At 33.8% G+C, this 14,550-nt stretch overlaps 1 protein-coding gene across 5 annotated transcripts in view; it reads right to left on the bottom strand.

The window, feature by feature from the left end:
- PCDH9 (protocadherin 9) overlaps positions 1-14,550 on the bottom strand; it is a 1,095,516-nt gene that overhangs the window by 708,886 nt on the left and 372,080 nt on the right. For 3 of the 5 annotated variants that reach the window (XM_043999011.1, XM_043999007.1, XM_043999009.1), the window contains exon 3: positions 2,949-3,050. The exons of the other annotated variants lie outside the window; for them this stretch is intronic. In XM_043999011.1, coding sequence (XP_043854946.1) covers positions 2,949-3,050 — 102 coding nt within the window. The remainder of the gene's footprint in view (positions 1-2,948; positions 3,051-14,550) is intronic. 5 annotated transcript variants of the gene reach the window in all.

Consider the following 14,550-nt stretch of genomic DNA (forward strand, 5'->3'; position numbering starts at 1 on the left):
GAGGTTTTTGTGATATGGACAATTCCATGGAGCTGCAGTGAGTAGTGATGGATTGGAGAGGAAACTAAAGGAAGGATTTTGCAAATCCTATAGACAGCAAAAAATGAGAGAAACATAACATTAGATAGGATCACTACAGTTTAGTAATGAACAACAATAATAAATCAAAATGCAAGCATAGGTTGTTATGGACTTCCCTTATAGATTGTCAAGAGACTTCTAAGACTGAGTCAACATTCTCAAGGGGCTGATTATTAAAGTTCCCTCCTTAAGAGGAGTTTCCCAGGAGCCCAGAGGGTATATCTAAAGGCGTTAAACACTTATTATCACCTTATAGAATGGCCCCCAGGCTCTAAGGTTACTTTCCAGAGCTAAAGTCTCTAAGCCCTCATTAGCACTTTTGACTTCTCTTTGAGGTTTATTTCACTGAAAACAATGGAAATGTTAAACAATGATTTCTGAGCAAGGAGGGCCAAGTGTAGAAGCCTTATGGCTTCATGGATGATTTAATTGTTCTGGGCAAAGATATAAAATGTCTCAGAATTGTAAACTGTTCTGGTTAATTGAAATTAAAAACCTTTGGGGTTTCAACCTTTGTAGTGGAAGCTTTTTCTAAAATGAAATATCATACTTTTGTTTCCTTAATTAGAATGGTATTTATTGCCTTAGGAGAGGCAACAGGTGTAGTAAACAAAAGTGAGACATCTTTAGCCAGGAAGCCATGAGTTAAAGTCCTTCAGTCTGACTCTGTGACCAGAGAAAGGACACTTAACCTCTCGGCGACTCAGGGGACCCCACAAGGCTAAAAATTACAGATGAATTAATACTCTTCATTGGCAAATGGATTTTCCTCACCAGAAGTTCCTTAACCTGATGAACTAACAGATCAGCCCCTGCCTTCCTTGCCCCCATTAGCATAATGTAGCCAATTTCATAATTCTTTTATGAATAAAGAACTTGTAATGCTTCCGATTATAAATTTTGAATATTAGTACAAATGTGCTAGAAGTATTTCCCCCCTTCAATAAATTTTGGATATAACTTATTGTCTCGTGCTTTGCTTCAAAATCTAGTTTAAGAAAATGGGTTAAATACAATTTAAATACTAGTTAAATACAACTTGACTATATCAAGTGTAGAACAAATAAAGAGATTCATGTAGCTAATATCTATCCTTTCTTTATGCAATATTCTATTACTTTGTGGAATGTGGTGTCATAGGAATACAGATTTTAGAGCTACAAAGAATTTTAGCCATCAGCTAGCCCAACTCCCTCATTTAAAAATAAAGAAACTTCACCACAGAGAAGTTAAGTGACTTGCAAAGAAGCAGTAAGGTGGGCAAGACTTTGAAGGCAGGCCTTATGATTTCAAATCCAGAGCTCTACATGCACACATTTGTACTTACATACAGGAACATCAGGAAAATGGAGCACAAAACATAAACCTTGAACATTTCCAAACTAATTTTAGTTTCTGTTGTTAAATAGTAGATAATAATGAGAAGGGGGAAGCCAACATATTACTCATAAACCAGGCAGCATCATATTACCTATTTGCATTGAAATAGTGTTCTCTTGTACACTGACTTGCATTTAACCATTAAAACTCCCAACAGCATCATAAATTCTCCTGGTTTCTACACCGAACAAACAGAGACTTGGTATAAACACTGCTGTTGTTGTTGTTGTTTAATGTTTTTTGGGGGATGGGGTTGTAATTGTAAGGGGGTAGGGTGCGAGGAGATGTGAGTGTGTAATCAATTCTCTACAAATTGAAGGAATTTCTCAGTACCACATGATAGGAGACCTAGGAATATCGCATCCTTCTTATTCAGTTAATAAAACCAAAGCACCAGCTTCACAAAAGCTATTCCCATAGGTGCTACTAATTATGAACAATATATTTTTAACATTCATAGAAAAAACAAGGGAAAATTAGAATTTGAAGTGGTTCTCTTTCCTCACATATAGCAAAGGTCTCTAGAGGCCTGATGGCAGAAAATAGGCAACACTGTCAGTCCCACAGAATGTTAGAGCAAATAAAACCTGTCCCTAAAAAGGAAGATAATATACCTTTTATAACTGTTGAACTCGTTAAAATGAAATAAAATAAAGTGATTTCATTAGATTATAATATGAAACCAAAAGAGAAATAAAGGGCAAGGACCATGTGTCCTTCAAACTAGGAGGGGGTGGAGGGAAGCTAGAAAAGTGATTCCTAAAAAGGTTAGTAGAATTTCCAATTTCAAGTATTTTTTGAGGTTAACAGAATTAAATAGCATAGTATTTTTATCATATCTGGAGAACCACAAATGAAGTAAATCAATCCATCAATAAGATGATTATATTTATCTCTTAAATTAAATAGTAATAAAACATAAACCAAGACAATGACATTCTGAAATGGCAAATACTTGGGCCCAGTATGTACACTGCAAGAGCAGATAAAAATGGCTCTTAAAATTCACAGACAAGAGCATTATCATTATATATGTAGATCATTGAGTCAATGACTAAAATTTGAATTGGTTCCTTGTTCTGTACCTGTGTTACATGCATTTTTTTCTAAAAATAAACAATACATAATTGGCAATACAAAATAGTTACGTAGAGTTGATTCATGATGCAGTATACATATCAAGGTATATCAATAATCTGTGATTTCGTTGGTGTGGGAATTCTCACTACCAACACATACTGCAACCCACCCATTACTCAATAGATAAATCTTGGAGAGTTGCCTGAGACTCAAAGACATTAAGTGTCCTTAGTCACATTGCTAGTAAGTACCAGAGGCAGGATGTGAGCCCAGGTATTCCTGACTCTAAGCCCAGCACTCTACCCACAATGCAACACTCCCTCCTAATATACAACAAGAGAGTATTTAAAATAAAGAGCATGAAAAACGGTCAGCACTAATGTGGTTTCTATAGAGATTTGGCATACCTCATAATGGCTTTCTTCATTCTCCTGAATGTGGAAACCCGCAGAGCTGGGACATTTCTGAGGAGTGACAGGAATACTGTCACCTTTGCTGTGTGTATTACACTGTAAGAGATTACCAAATAATGGTGACAAACTACTCCACTTTTAGAGTGTCTACTGAGAGAAACGACTATTTGTTACAATCCTATTAAAGGAATTCTACTTGAGCTAATGAGGGTTTATAAGACAGATACATGCATTAACAATCTTATAACACTGGCTTTAAAAATGCCCCCCAAAAGTTTATTGTATTAAATAATACCCTTGGGGACACAAAATTATATTCATCATTTGATATGGAAAGTAGGGAAACTAAAATCTTTTTCTTTCACAGTCTTTACCTTTTAAGTTAACTTTGGATATTGAGTTTAAAGTTTTACTTAAACAGGTTAAATGATGTCAAATTTATACATTAAAATGAATACAATTAAAAACATCTAATTCAAAGTCTCAGAGCATTATCTTTTAAATAGATTTCTTTTTTCTTTTTTTTCCTGTTTTTTTGGGTGGGGCAATGAGGGTTACATGACTTGCTCAGGGTCACACAGCTAGTAAGTGTCAAGTGTCTGAGCCTGGATTTGAACTCAGGTCCTCCTGAATCCAGGGCCGGCACTTTATCCACTGAGCCATCTAGCTGCCCCTCAAGTAGTTTTCTACACTGGATGCTTAGGCACTATTTTAAAAGCCTAAGCAAATAAGTTTACTTCAAAAATGTAATTAACATAATACATGAATATATGAAATAAAACAGTATATAATATATGAAAACAATATACAAATTTAATTCTTGTCTGATATCTTTCCATTTAAGATAATTCCCTTCATATTCTATTAGCATGCACTTATTGTGATAATAGAATGTAAACTTTCTCAAGGCGATTCATTTTTGCCTTTGTATCCCAGGTACTTAACACATAGCATGTGCTTACAAAATGCTTACTGACTGCCCCCAGAGGCTAACATAAAAATGCATCCTTCCTTAGGGGAAAAACGAACTCAAATCTCATTTATTAACAAGATAGTTTTAGGCTTATTTCAATATCACAATTCATTCAATAAAACTTGGAACATTCTAACAACTTTGCTTATTTAAAAGTATGGGCATATCCCAGCTAATACCACCACTTGTTTTCATGAAAATTATCTTTTAGATGGCACAACATTTCAAGGAGAAGTTATCCAATAGACACAATATTATAAATTGCCAATGAGTGAAAGAACGTTACAATGGGCTTTGGAAACTTTATGCTGGGGTTTGATTTAAATATATCCATGTATTATAAAACAAATTTTGTTTGGGCAACATGTGTGGGATATGCCTATACTTCAACGTCTAGATACATAGTACTAGTAGAGTGAATATACATTTTTATTCAAATGTGCATAATACACTGCCAATTTACATATAATTGGGAGAGAATAACCTTAATATGCATTCAATGTACCCAGTATTGTTCTCAGTTTTATTCCCTGTTCGTTTGTCTATTTATTCTGATGTCTACATTTTTTTCCACTCACTTTCCTAGTGGAAAACATAATTAGCTAGTGTATAAATTACACGCACACATATGTACACATATGTCTGTATGTTTTTATACACACAAATTTATTATGTTCTACAGAATAATGAAAGCATCAATAGCAATACAATTTTTGAAAATGCAAGCAAAAGCCTTTAAGTCTTTGCTGAGTAGTCAAAAAACATGAAATGCCAGAGCACACAATGAGAGCAATGTTGCATACAAACATCCTTGGGATTATATCACACAAAAATCAGTTGAAGAGATTAGGAGTATTTAATCTCGAAAAGAGAAGTCTTAGAGGTCATAGTGGTTGTCTTCAAATATCTGAAGGGTTAGGATAAGGCATTAGATTTATTTGGCTTAACTTTACAAAGAAGAACTAGGAGCAATAGATTAAAAAAAACCCTTATATGTACAAATGTTGACAAAATACAAGGGAAAAATCTCACAATTAGAACTATCCAAGTGAAATGGACTGCTTAGGGATGTAGTGGTTTCCATAGGCTTTAAGCAAAGGCTGGAGGACAACTTAGTATTGATTTTCTAGAGGGTATTCTCATTCAAGTACAGACAGGTGAGACTGAGGGTCTCTTACATCTCTTTCAACTCCACTTCTATGATCCTTGAAAATACTTTATTTTCATAATACTTTATTTCAAATAACTGTTTCATGCATTGTAGGCATCATAAAAGCCATGGTTTTCCTAACCCAAATGCTTGGTAACCTAAATTCTTTCACATTCTATTCAAAAGCCTTCTCTTCCAAGAAGCCACCCTGGCTGCCTTAGACAACTTTTACTATTCTTTTATTCTCCCTTTGGTCCACAGCTACATTTATCCTATTTTCATTTGTACTCAGTCATATTTTTTTTGCAAGCATCTAGTCTGTTTTTATGTGTGTGCATTACATCTCATCAATGACAATTGAAGTTGTAAAGGCAAAAACTCTATCATCTTTTCTATCTTCTCACATCAACTGGTAGAATTATCAGCAGAAAGTCAGTATTCAAAAGAATTTGATTGACTGTTAGTTTTATTCCTTTCTCAGTAGTCTCATTTCATATGACATTCCTATCTGATTCCTACCTCCACTATATCCAATCTCTGATCCATCTTGTACCCTACCAATTTTTAATTTTCCAGAGATACTGCTTTAGAATGTCTCTAATGATATTATCTTTACAGATAAGAAATGATCAGATCTGTCACTTCATCCCCCTACACCCAAAGCCTATAGATTAAAGCCTCAAATCTACACTCCAGTATTTAATTTTTTCCATAATCCCACCCAAGTCCATCTCTCTGATCATCTAATCTTTCATTATTCAATTTTGTAAGTTCTCTGTTTTAGCCAGGATATTCTATTTAAAGTTCCTTTAACATGCTTTTTTACCATTTCACCTCTATACCCTAAATATCATCCACTTTCACCTCTATCTAGTTAAATTGTAGCCACTCAGGGATAACCTGAAATCCCATTTGCTTCCCCAATACCAGGTACCTCTTTCTCATCTAAACAGTAAGATTATATTCTTTTTATTTGGCATTACTCACATACTACTTTCTGTTATTAATTAACTATTAGATGCTGGGTTACACTTCTCAGGTAGGCTATTATAAAGTGCTTAGGGGATAGTCTGTTTCTTAACTGTTCTTTATCCTCACAGTCCATAACACATTGCCATGTACATAATTAACATTTAATAAATATTTGTTTGACAAAGAATACTACTTTAGATTTTAAAATTCTGATAAACTGAATATTTTTCTTAAATATTAATTGTTATTTTCAATAACTTTTCTTTGTGATGATTTTTAGGGAATTGAGAAAATATCAGAAACTTCTTGAGGGCAGGTTCTTATCTGTTGGTATCAGGGATATTGACAATAGAATCTTGAACCTGCCCAAAGTGCTTGGAATGAACTCATCCCCAGTGCCTTAACAACAGCTTATGTCTAAATTTCTGTGTATGCATGATTATATTAAACATATTTAATACATATGTATTCATTTATGTTTTGGTCCAGTTCTATGATTTCAATGGTTTAGGAAGCAAGCCTCCTATACAAATGTAGATCAGCACCTGCTCTGAAATTTATAATGTTGGGTCACTGTGTCACTGAAAAGTTAATTCACTTGACCATGGTTTCATTATCAAAATATGTTAACTGTGGGACTTGAACTCTGGTCTTCCTGATTTTGAGATTCTTTCACTATTTCATGATGCTTCTTCATAATGGTGCATGTATGTATGTATGTGTGTATGTATGTGTGTGTGTGTGTATAATATATATATATATATATATATACACACACATGTACGTGTGTATGCATGTATAAATATATATCCCCAATCCCTCCACCCATTGTTCTGGGATTCTATCCTCACTGATGAACATCAATGCACTGTGCCACTATAAGCGGTTGGGGTAGAGTTGGCAAAAGTAGGAGAGAGTTTCATCCCTGCAGTCTCTCAGTTTTCATGGAATCACTACAGGCTCTACAGTTGCTTTATGTTTCAAATTTTGAAAGACTTCGCTAGAGATCCATTAGATTAACAATATTTCAGGAAGCATACAGATATATATTTTAGCCAGGTACCCCCTCTCTCTGATGAGAGCAAAGTCTAGCCCCAGCCTCCTTCTTCCTCTTCTGGCATGAATTAAAGTCTCACTTGGAGAAGGTTGGGGGAAAAGAGGCTAGGGAGGTCTAGTCTTTCTCTGAGCCAAACAACAACACTCCCATGCTACACATGGGGTAAAATACATAATTATGTGTGTAAATGATTAACAAAATAAATATTATATATATTTAAATACATGTACATGTGCATGTATTGACATACATTTAAATTAAAATCTTAACCATATCCAAGATAAAAACACACCTATTCATTAGAATAATTAGCCAAGTTGACAAAGAGAAGGGAAAGATGCTTTCTGTTACAACCAATATGGACTAACTTTTCTTTCATTGTCCAGCCCTACCCTATTTCTCTCTTTGCTACTATTGTCTTTTATACATGGAATTGATTCTCCTATCTTTTGTTATCGCAGTTGCTCCCTTCTTTCAATATCGAATTCAAAATCCATCATCCCATGAAATTTTCCTTGATTCATGCTTAAGGAAACCATTTTGATATAAGTTTCTCATAGTTCTTTCTGACTAAACTTCTTTTCTTGTTTGTTATTCCTGTGTTTCTTGTATTGTAGCCATCTGCACATTTAGTTTATTCTCACCTTCTATTAAATTGTAAGCTCCTTGAGGGAAGAAGTTGTGTTTTATTTCATTTTTCTATCTCCAGTATGACCTCTTGCATGTGTATGAAAGATATCAGATAAACACATTAGCCAAAAATATGCCTAGTCTTGAAGCAAAAATAAGGAATAATCATTGGGATAGATCATGTGTTCAAAAATTATCATTGTAATGCTAAAAGGAAGAGGATAAAGTGAGATATTTATAAAGTGTTCTTCGAACCTTAAAGCACTATATATATTCTAGACTTTGCAATTATGATTATTTTTATTATTAGAAGGATCTTATCGTTTAGGTGGAATCCCATGTTGACATAATTAGTGAATGAGAATAAGAACTATATGGAATGAATGAGCAAGCATAGAGGTCTCCAACCTGAATTACTGAAGAGAATACCCATATTGATGAGAAAAGCAATCACTTTAAGTATTATTGGCAGCTAGTCAAGTGAATATACATAATAGGCATGTAAATGTTTATTGAAATTAATTGAATCAATCAATCAACACTTGACTGGTTAAGAAATTAATGTTGTTCGTTTTGTTGTTCTCACTATTTTTTTTTCTTCCTGAAGAATAATAGTGAGAAAGAAACCACTACTAATCAAAGAGATCTTTTTGTTTCTTTGTTTTTGTTTGCCAGGCAATCAGAATTAAGTGACTTGCCCAGGGTCACACAACCAATGTCAAATATCTGAGTTTAAATTTGAACTCAGGTCCTCCTGACTCCAGGACCAGTGCTCTATCTACTGTGCCATATAGCTGCCCCACAGAGGAATCTTGTAAGAGCAGTGTCTATGAACATCTAAAACATATTTTCATAACTATATTTCAATGTTAATGGTTTCCATTACAACCTTATGCATTTTATTTTATGCATTTAAAATGTTATTCTGAAAAGGTGGTCCAGAGGTTTCATAAAACTACCAAAGGGGTCCATGATGCAAAAAAAATTAAGAACTCCTCTATGGTGTAGAGAAAAAGGGAAAGTATAAGTGCATATACTGAGTTGGATATATGTGATATGAAATGATGAAAGTTATGAATGCATAGCTATTAAATGACACCAACATGTTACAAGAACAAAGCACCTAAAGAAGAAATCTGGCCTTAGGAGGCACATCACATTAATATTTATAGACCTATTTATTGTGTTCCATGGGGATACAAAAAAGTAGAAGCTACAGTACTTGACATATAGTAGCATAGAATTTTAAATTATTTGATGCATTTGTTTGCTTGATTTAGGACTGGATTGGCAATTTCATTGATGTAGGGAAATTTAGGTCATCCTGACTCCAAGTCTAGATAGCCAATGAACCAGGCTGACTCTCAGAGAAGGCTTACTTACTTGAAATAATAGAGAATTATATACAAAAGTAATCAAGTTAGCTTATATGATGTGCCGTGGTGTAGTAGATAATTGGACTTCAGAAGCTTTTCCTGGTTCTCCTTAATTTTAGTAACTTTCCTCTATTGATTATCTCAAATTTATCCTATGTCTTTCTTGTGTATATGTATTTTGCATGTGATTTCTCTTGTGAGACTGTGAGTTTCCTGACACTGAGACTGTCTTTTGCCTTCCTTTGTATCCCTTGTGCTTAGGAAAATTACCTAACACATAGTAGGTACTTAATGAATATTAGTTGACTGTCACAGGACTCACAGTTTTGTTTTATTCATAAAAAGTCTAAACCAATGATTTACACCTTTTTTCATATCAATTACCTTCCTTATTTGTAAAATGGCAGAGCTAGAAAAATTGACTTCCATAGATTTTTCTAGGTTTAATTCTAGGATGTCACAATTTTATGTTACTCTAAAATTATTCTTATCAAAATGCAGATGACAGATTTATGTACAAAGGAATCAAAGTTAACTGGACAGGCTGGAATATGAAGGAAAAATCAATGTAATGGAATTTAACAAGGGTATATGTAAGTTCCTGCCTTTAGTATAAATATTTTTTAAAATAAATACAGGATGAAGGAGACCTAACTTAGAAGTAATTCATATGGCAAATAGCTGAGCATTTTAGATGACTAAAAGTGTAATGTAAGCAAATTATGTCATTGATGCTAAACAAACTGAAATGATTTTTAGCCCTGTAAATGGAACTACTGTGACCAGATCACAAGAAATAACAATTTTGAATGTCTTCTTAAATTTGATGTACCATATTTTAAGGATACCAAAATTCTACAGTTTAGTATCAAGAAGAGGTTGAGCCGCTGAGGGACCTAGAAAAATATATGAGGAAACAATTGAAAGAACAGAATCTAATGGTCCTAGAAATAATATCATATGGAAGTAGTTGAAGGAACAGGAGCTAAGAATATACTAAGGGGAGACATAGGTTTCTGACACTATTCAAAAAAAATATTTCATTTTACCACTGTCTGAGCCCATTTTCCTCTTGTTCTTCAAATCTATATATCACGCAAATCCCATAAAAGTTTGCATCTCAGTAAAGATTAGGAGCATCCCCATCTTTTTTCTTTTTCCTCCCTATAACTCTCTTAGGTTTCCCTATGATAATACTTTGTATTCTTCAGTGTTTCTTGATCTGCCTTCTTTTTCCTTGTTTCAGAAATTACCATGCTTAATTAGGACACTGCAGGAAGATAATATCCCCCCTCAGAAAGATTTGGTCCCTTTTATGATTCACATTGGATAGTCATAAGGCTTGTTTCCAATTCCTTTCTTCTTAGGACTAATTTAGTTTCTAGGTATGTAGCTACATCCTTCTTCCTAACTTTTTAAATGATGCAAAGGAAAGAGACAATTGAATAGGGCTTAGGTCTTCTCAATTACTTCCCAATTATTTTCTCTAGTCTTTCTTCCCTAAATATTCTTTAGTCTAAGTGATAAAGAAGATCAAAAGTAGCAACATAATTCTTTGGGCAAGAAGCAGAATAGAAGTATGCAAGATTACATAAAAACATAAATACTGATATATGTATAAAATTCATGTACATGTATATATACATTACATATTCATATATACATATTCAGCACTTAAATTTCTAAATATTGAGAATAAGGTTATATATACAAACCAAGTTAGTGGGGTTTTTGAGCACTATCATTTTGATATGTTTATGGGGTAATTTCTATGTATATATTTATTAACCTGACATATATACATATTTATGTGTTCACATATATTATTTATTTGTGTATTTCTACAGATACATATATTTTTATATACTGTTTCAAATAATTCCATTTTCTTTAATGTTTTATTCCATGAAGAGTTAGAGCCTGATTAAAGAGGTATTAATGGTAACTCAAGGCTCTATATAGCACTGCAAATTGCATTATTTGACAAATCTGATAAAAGTAAATATATAATGAATTATACTCAAGATCAATCTATAACTTGAGTTTAATATTAAAGGGCATAAGCCCACAAACTTCACTTGAGATTTCAAAAATTGTTCAGTAATAACAACCATATCGCATGGAATTCACTGAAAAGCTATTTATTTTCCCTGGTTCAGTCTATGTGCTATTTTTCCTTACCTGTAATTGATAGTATTTATAAAGAATAGACAAAGACTGTCAGCATAGCCCAATCTAGTTGCCTAGTACAATATGTACAACCCACATAGAAATTACTACTCAGAGGAGCTTTCAGAAGTAGGTATATTATCTCTTAAAGTTTAGGGACACATTTTCCTGTGAATTGCAGCTAATGAAAATCTTTTGTAGCCATTATACTGCAAGTGGGGGAAAAAGCAAGTGATAAAAATTATTAACAAAAACATATTCAGCATCAATAACACATATTGAAGTTTTCTTTATTTAAAGAAAAGTACTTCAGTGTTGTTTTTTGCCATTTTTTTTTTCCAAAGGCAGAATGCAGTAGCGATGTACACTATTATTCTTTTCCTCCTCCTACCTTCCCACAAAATCGAGGTTATTTGCAAAAGATCAATAGAGCCATTATAAAATTTGTTTGCTGTAATTAAGGAGGTAGGAGTCTCTTATTTTTGTGCACTAGGCCGTGTTAAGAGACAAACAAGCTCTGGAGCTAATTGTGTATTCTTTCTACTACATGCATGTGAGTAGGTCTCATTTTTTTTTAAGATTGCTTTTGTTAAAACTCCTACAGAGTAAGCTATTCTTACCCATTTCAAAAAGCTAGGGATATCCCTATCCCTGAGATTTGTCAGATATTTAAATTTTCTTCTTCTAGAGCACTAAAAATATGGCAATATACACACATTACCAAGACAATCCCTATTCTAAATATACAGAGTTCAAAGATGTATGTGTGGTGCCCTCAAAGACATGAGTAAATTATATCAATAAGATTCATTAATATAGATACCCAAAATATGCTTTCTGGGAAAGGGTTTTTTAATCGATAATTTCAGGAGAACACACGAGAGACCTCTAGCATGTTGTATGAACTCTCTGTGATGAGCTCACTCGAGAAAACTGACAGAGTCTCACAGAGTAACTAGGTATGGACAGCTTGCAATTTGCACTTTTACAGAGAATACCATGTTGATATGATCACAACCCTATTTGAGTATCTGAGTAAAAACATCATGGGGGCAGCTAGGTGGCACAGTGGATAGAGCACCAGCCCTGGATTCAGGAGGACCTGAGTTCAAATCAGGCCTCAGACACTTAACACTTACTAGCTGTGGTGACCCTGGGAAGTCACTTAACCCCAATTGCCTCCCTAAAAAACAAAACAAACAAAAAACATCATATGTTTATATATCACTTTGAGGCTTGCAAAGCACTTTGCTGTAACACATTCCACTTAAATATTATGATGTCTCTTTTACACAATAGGCAAGAGAAGATTGGAGGGCTGAAATGACTTGCCCAAAGTCACACAGGCAATAAGTAGTAGAGCAAAGACTAGGAATGAAGCCCTTTGAGTGTAAGTCACTGCATTTCATTTTTCATTAAATTTCAAAATACAAACTATGCTTTAGTATACAGATCTACCTTGTATTCCCTCAAAATTATGTGCAAATTCAATCACATTTGTTTTGTGAAATTAAAAATATCTAAATATGTTTCCATTTTAAAGCTATTAACTAGAATTATTCCTATTAAGAAATCTAGCATAAGCTTTTTGATCTGAAATACATCTGAACCCACACAAACCACATATTTACTCTTACTCCATTTAACTATGGGCCACATAAACAATTAAAATGGAATAAGAAGAAGACTTCCCTGGTTCTTGAGGATATACCAGCCTCAAATAAACTACACACTGATAAAATTTTTAGAGATACCATTAACAATGAACTTTTGTCTCTTTTTAAAGTGTTCATAATATAGGCCCTTCCCTTGTCTGAAACTATTATTGTACATTCTTGATCTAATCTCTTTTCATTTTAAACTGAGCTGTAATTAGGTTGGTTCTTCCCAGCTAGTTTTCTCTTTCTTCTTCCTCTGGTAATTAAATTCCTCAAATGAACTTGTGGTTTCTCCATTTTGTCAACATCTGTTTCATATCCTTATTTTTATTCCTTTTACCAGAAACCACAGGTTTTTGCCTCTTTTTGGAAAACTACTGTTTTCACCCACCCTTAGTCTGTTGCCTTTGACCTAGGATCATATATGATTTAGCCCTGTGAGGGACCTTAAAGATAATGTCCATTCAAAATAGGAATAGCAAATTCTTATGGTTTTTTTTTTCTGTTTTACCTACACAAGAAAATGATTTCTGCGCTTGGAAGTATCTAGAGGAAAAAAGCTAATGGGTAGATCAAGCAAAAGATAATTAGGAAAATGGGAAAAATAGTCATTGGAAATCTATCTGCCCTTTATGAGTTCAAGCCATCAGACCTAGTTGATCTTTATCTTAGAGTACTAAAAAAAGTTAGATACAACTACTGAGCTACTACTAACAGTAATCTCCAAAAGAGTGGACAAAAAGAGAGATACTGCAGGACTAAAAAAGGTCAAATATTTCAATGTTTAAAAAAAAGGCAGGGGATGAGAAGGAACTCTCAACTAGACAGCCAGGGGGCTTGGTTTTAATTCTTGAAAAAGTTCTAGAGGATATTAAATGTTAGTAAACATTTAAAAATTAAAACAAAGGAAACAGTGATCATGGAGATCCAGCATAGCTTCAAGAACACATCATACCAGATTAAACTAATTTCATTTTTGACAGGTTTCATAGGCTACTGGATCAGGGAAATGTTGCAGATATAATTTATCTAGATTTTAGCAAAGAATATAAGAACCTACTACATCACATTTTCTTCCTTGGCTGAATCAGTGGAGGGGAGAGAGAAGAGAAAGATGTATCAATTCTTTCCAGCATTTCTGCATTACACTTTTTTTTTTGACTGCACTATCAATAAGCATCAGGTTGTCCAGCCTTAATAAAGCAACCAATTAAAACCACTTATGATTGGCATGGCAGTGAATGACAGCCAAGTTAGTCAGTGGTATTGGTAGAAAGGTGGGAGAGGAAATGGTCCCCCTTCCTTCCATCTTAATGTTTTCCAGAACTATTTAAGGGACTTCTTTAGTTTAAAAAAAATCTACATTCAATGTTGATATAAAATATAGGTAAGTAAAAATGTTGGCCTCCATCTTAGTCAACAAATTAACTTTGCGTGGTACACAGAGATTCTCATTCCAATTAGTTTCACCTGAAGTTCATTTAGTTCATTGGCTCTCAGCACTGGATATTACTTCAGAGGTACAGAAACTCCCTCTATCATTCTGAGCAAGCCTCTACTTGAAGACCTCCCGGTGATGTGTAATGAACTAAATGAAAATAGTGGTGGATT

This window comes from Dromiciops gliroides, chromosome 3 (assembly GCF_019393635.1).
Source record: "Dromiciops gliroides isolate mDroGli1 chromosome 3, mDroGli1.pri, whole genome shotgun sequence".
Taxonomy (NCBI): domain Eukaryota; kingdom Metazoa; phylum Chordata; class Mammalia; order Microbiotheria; family Microbiotheriidae; genus Dromiciops; species Dromiciops gliroides.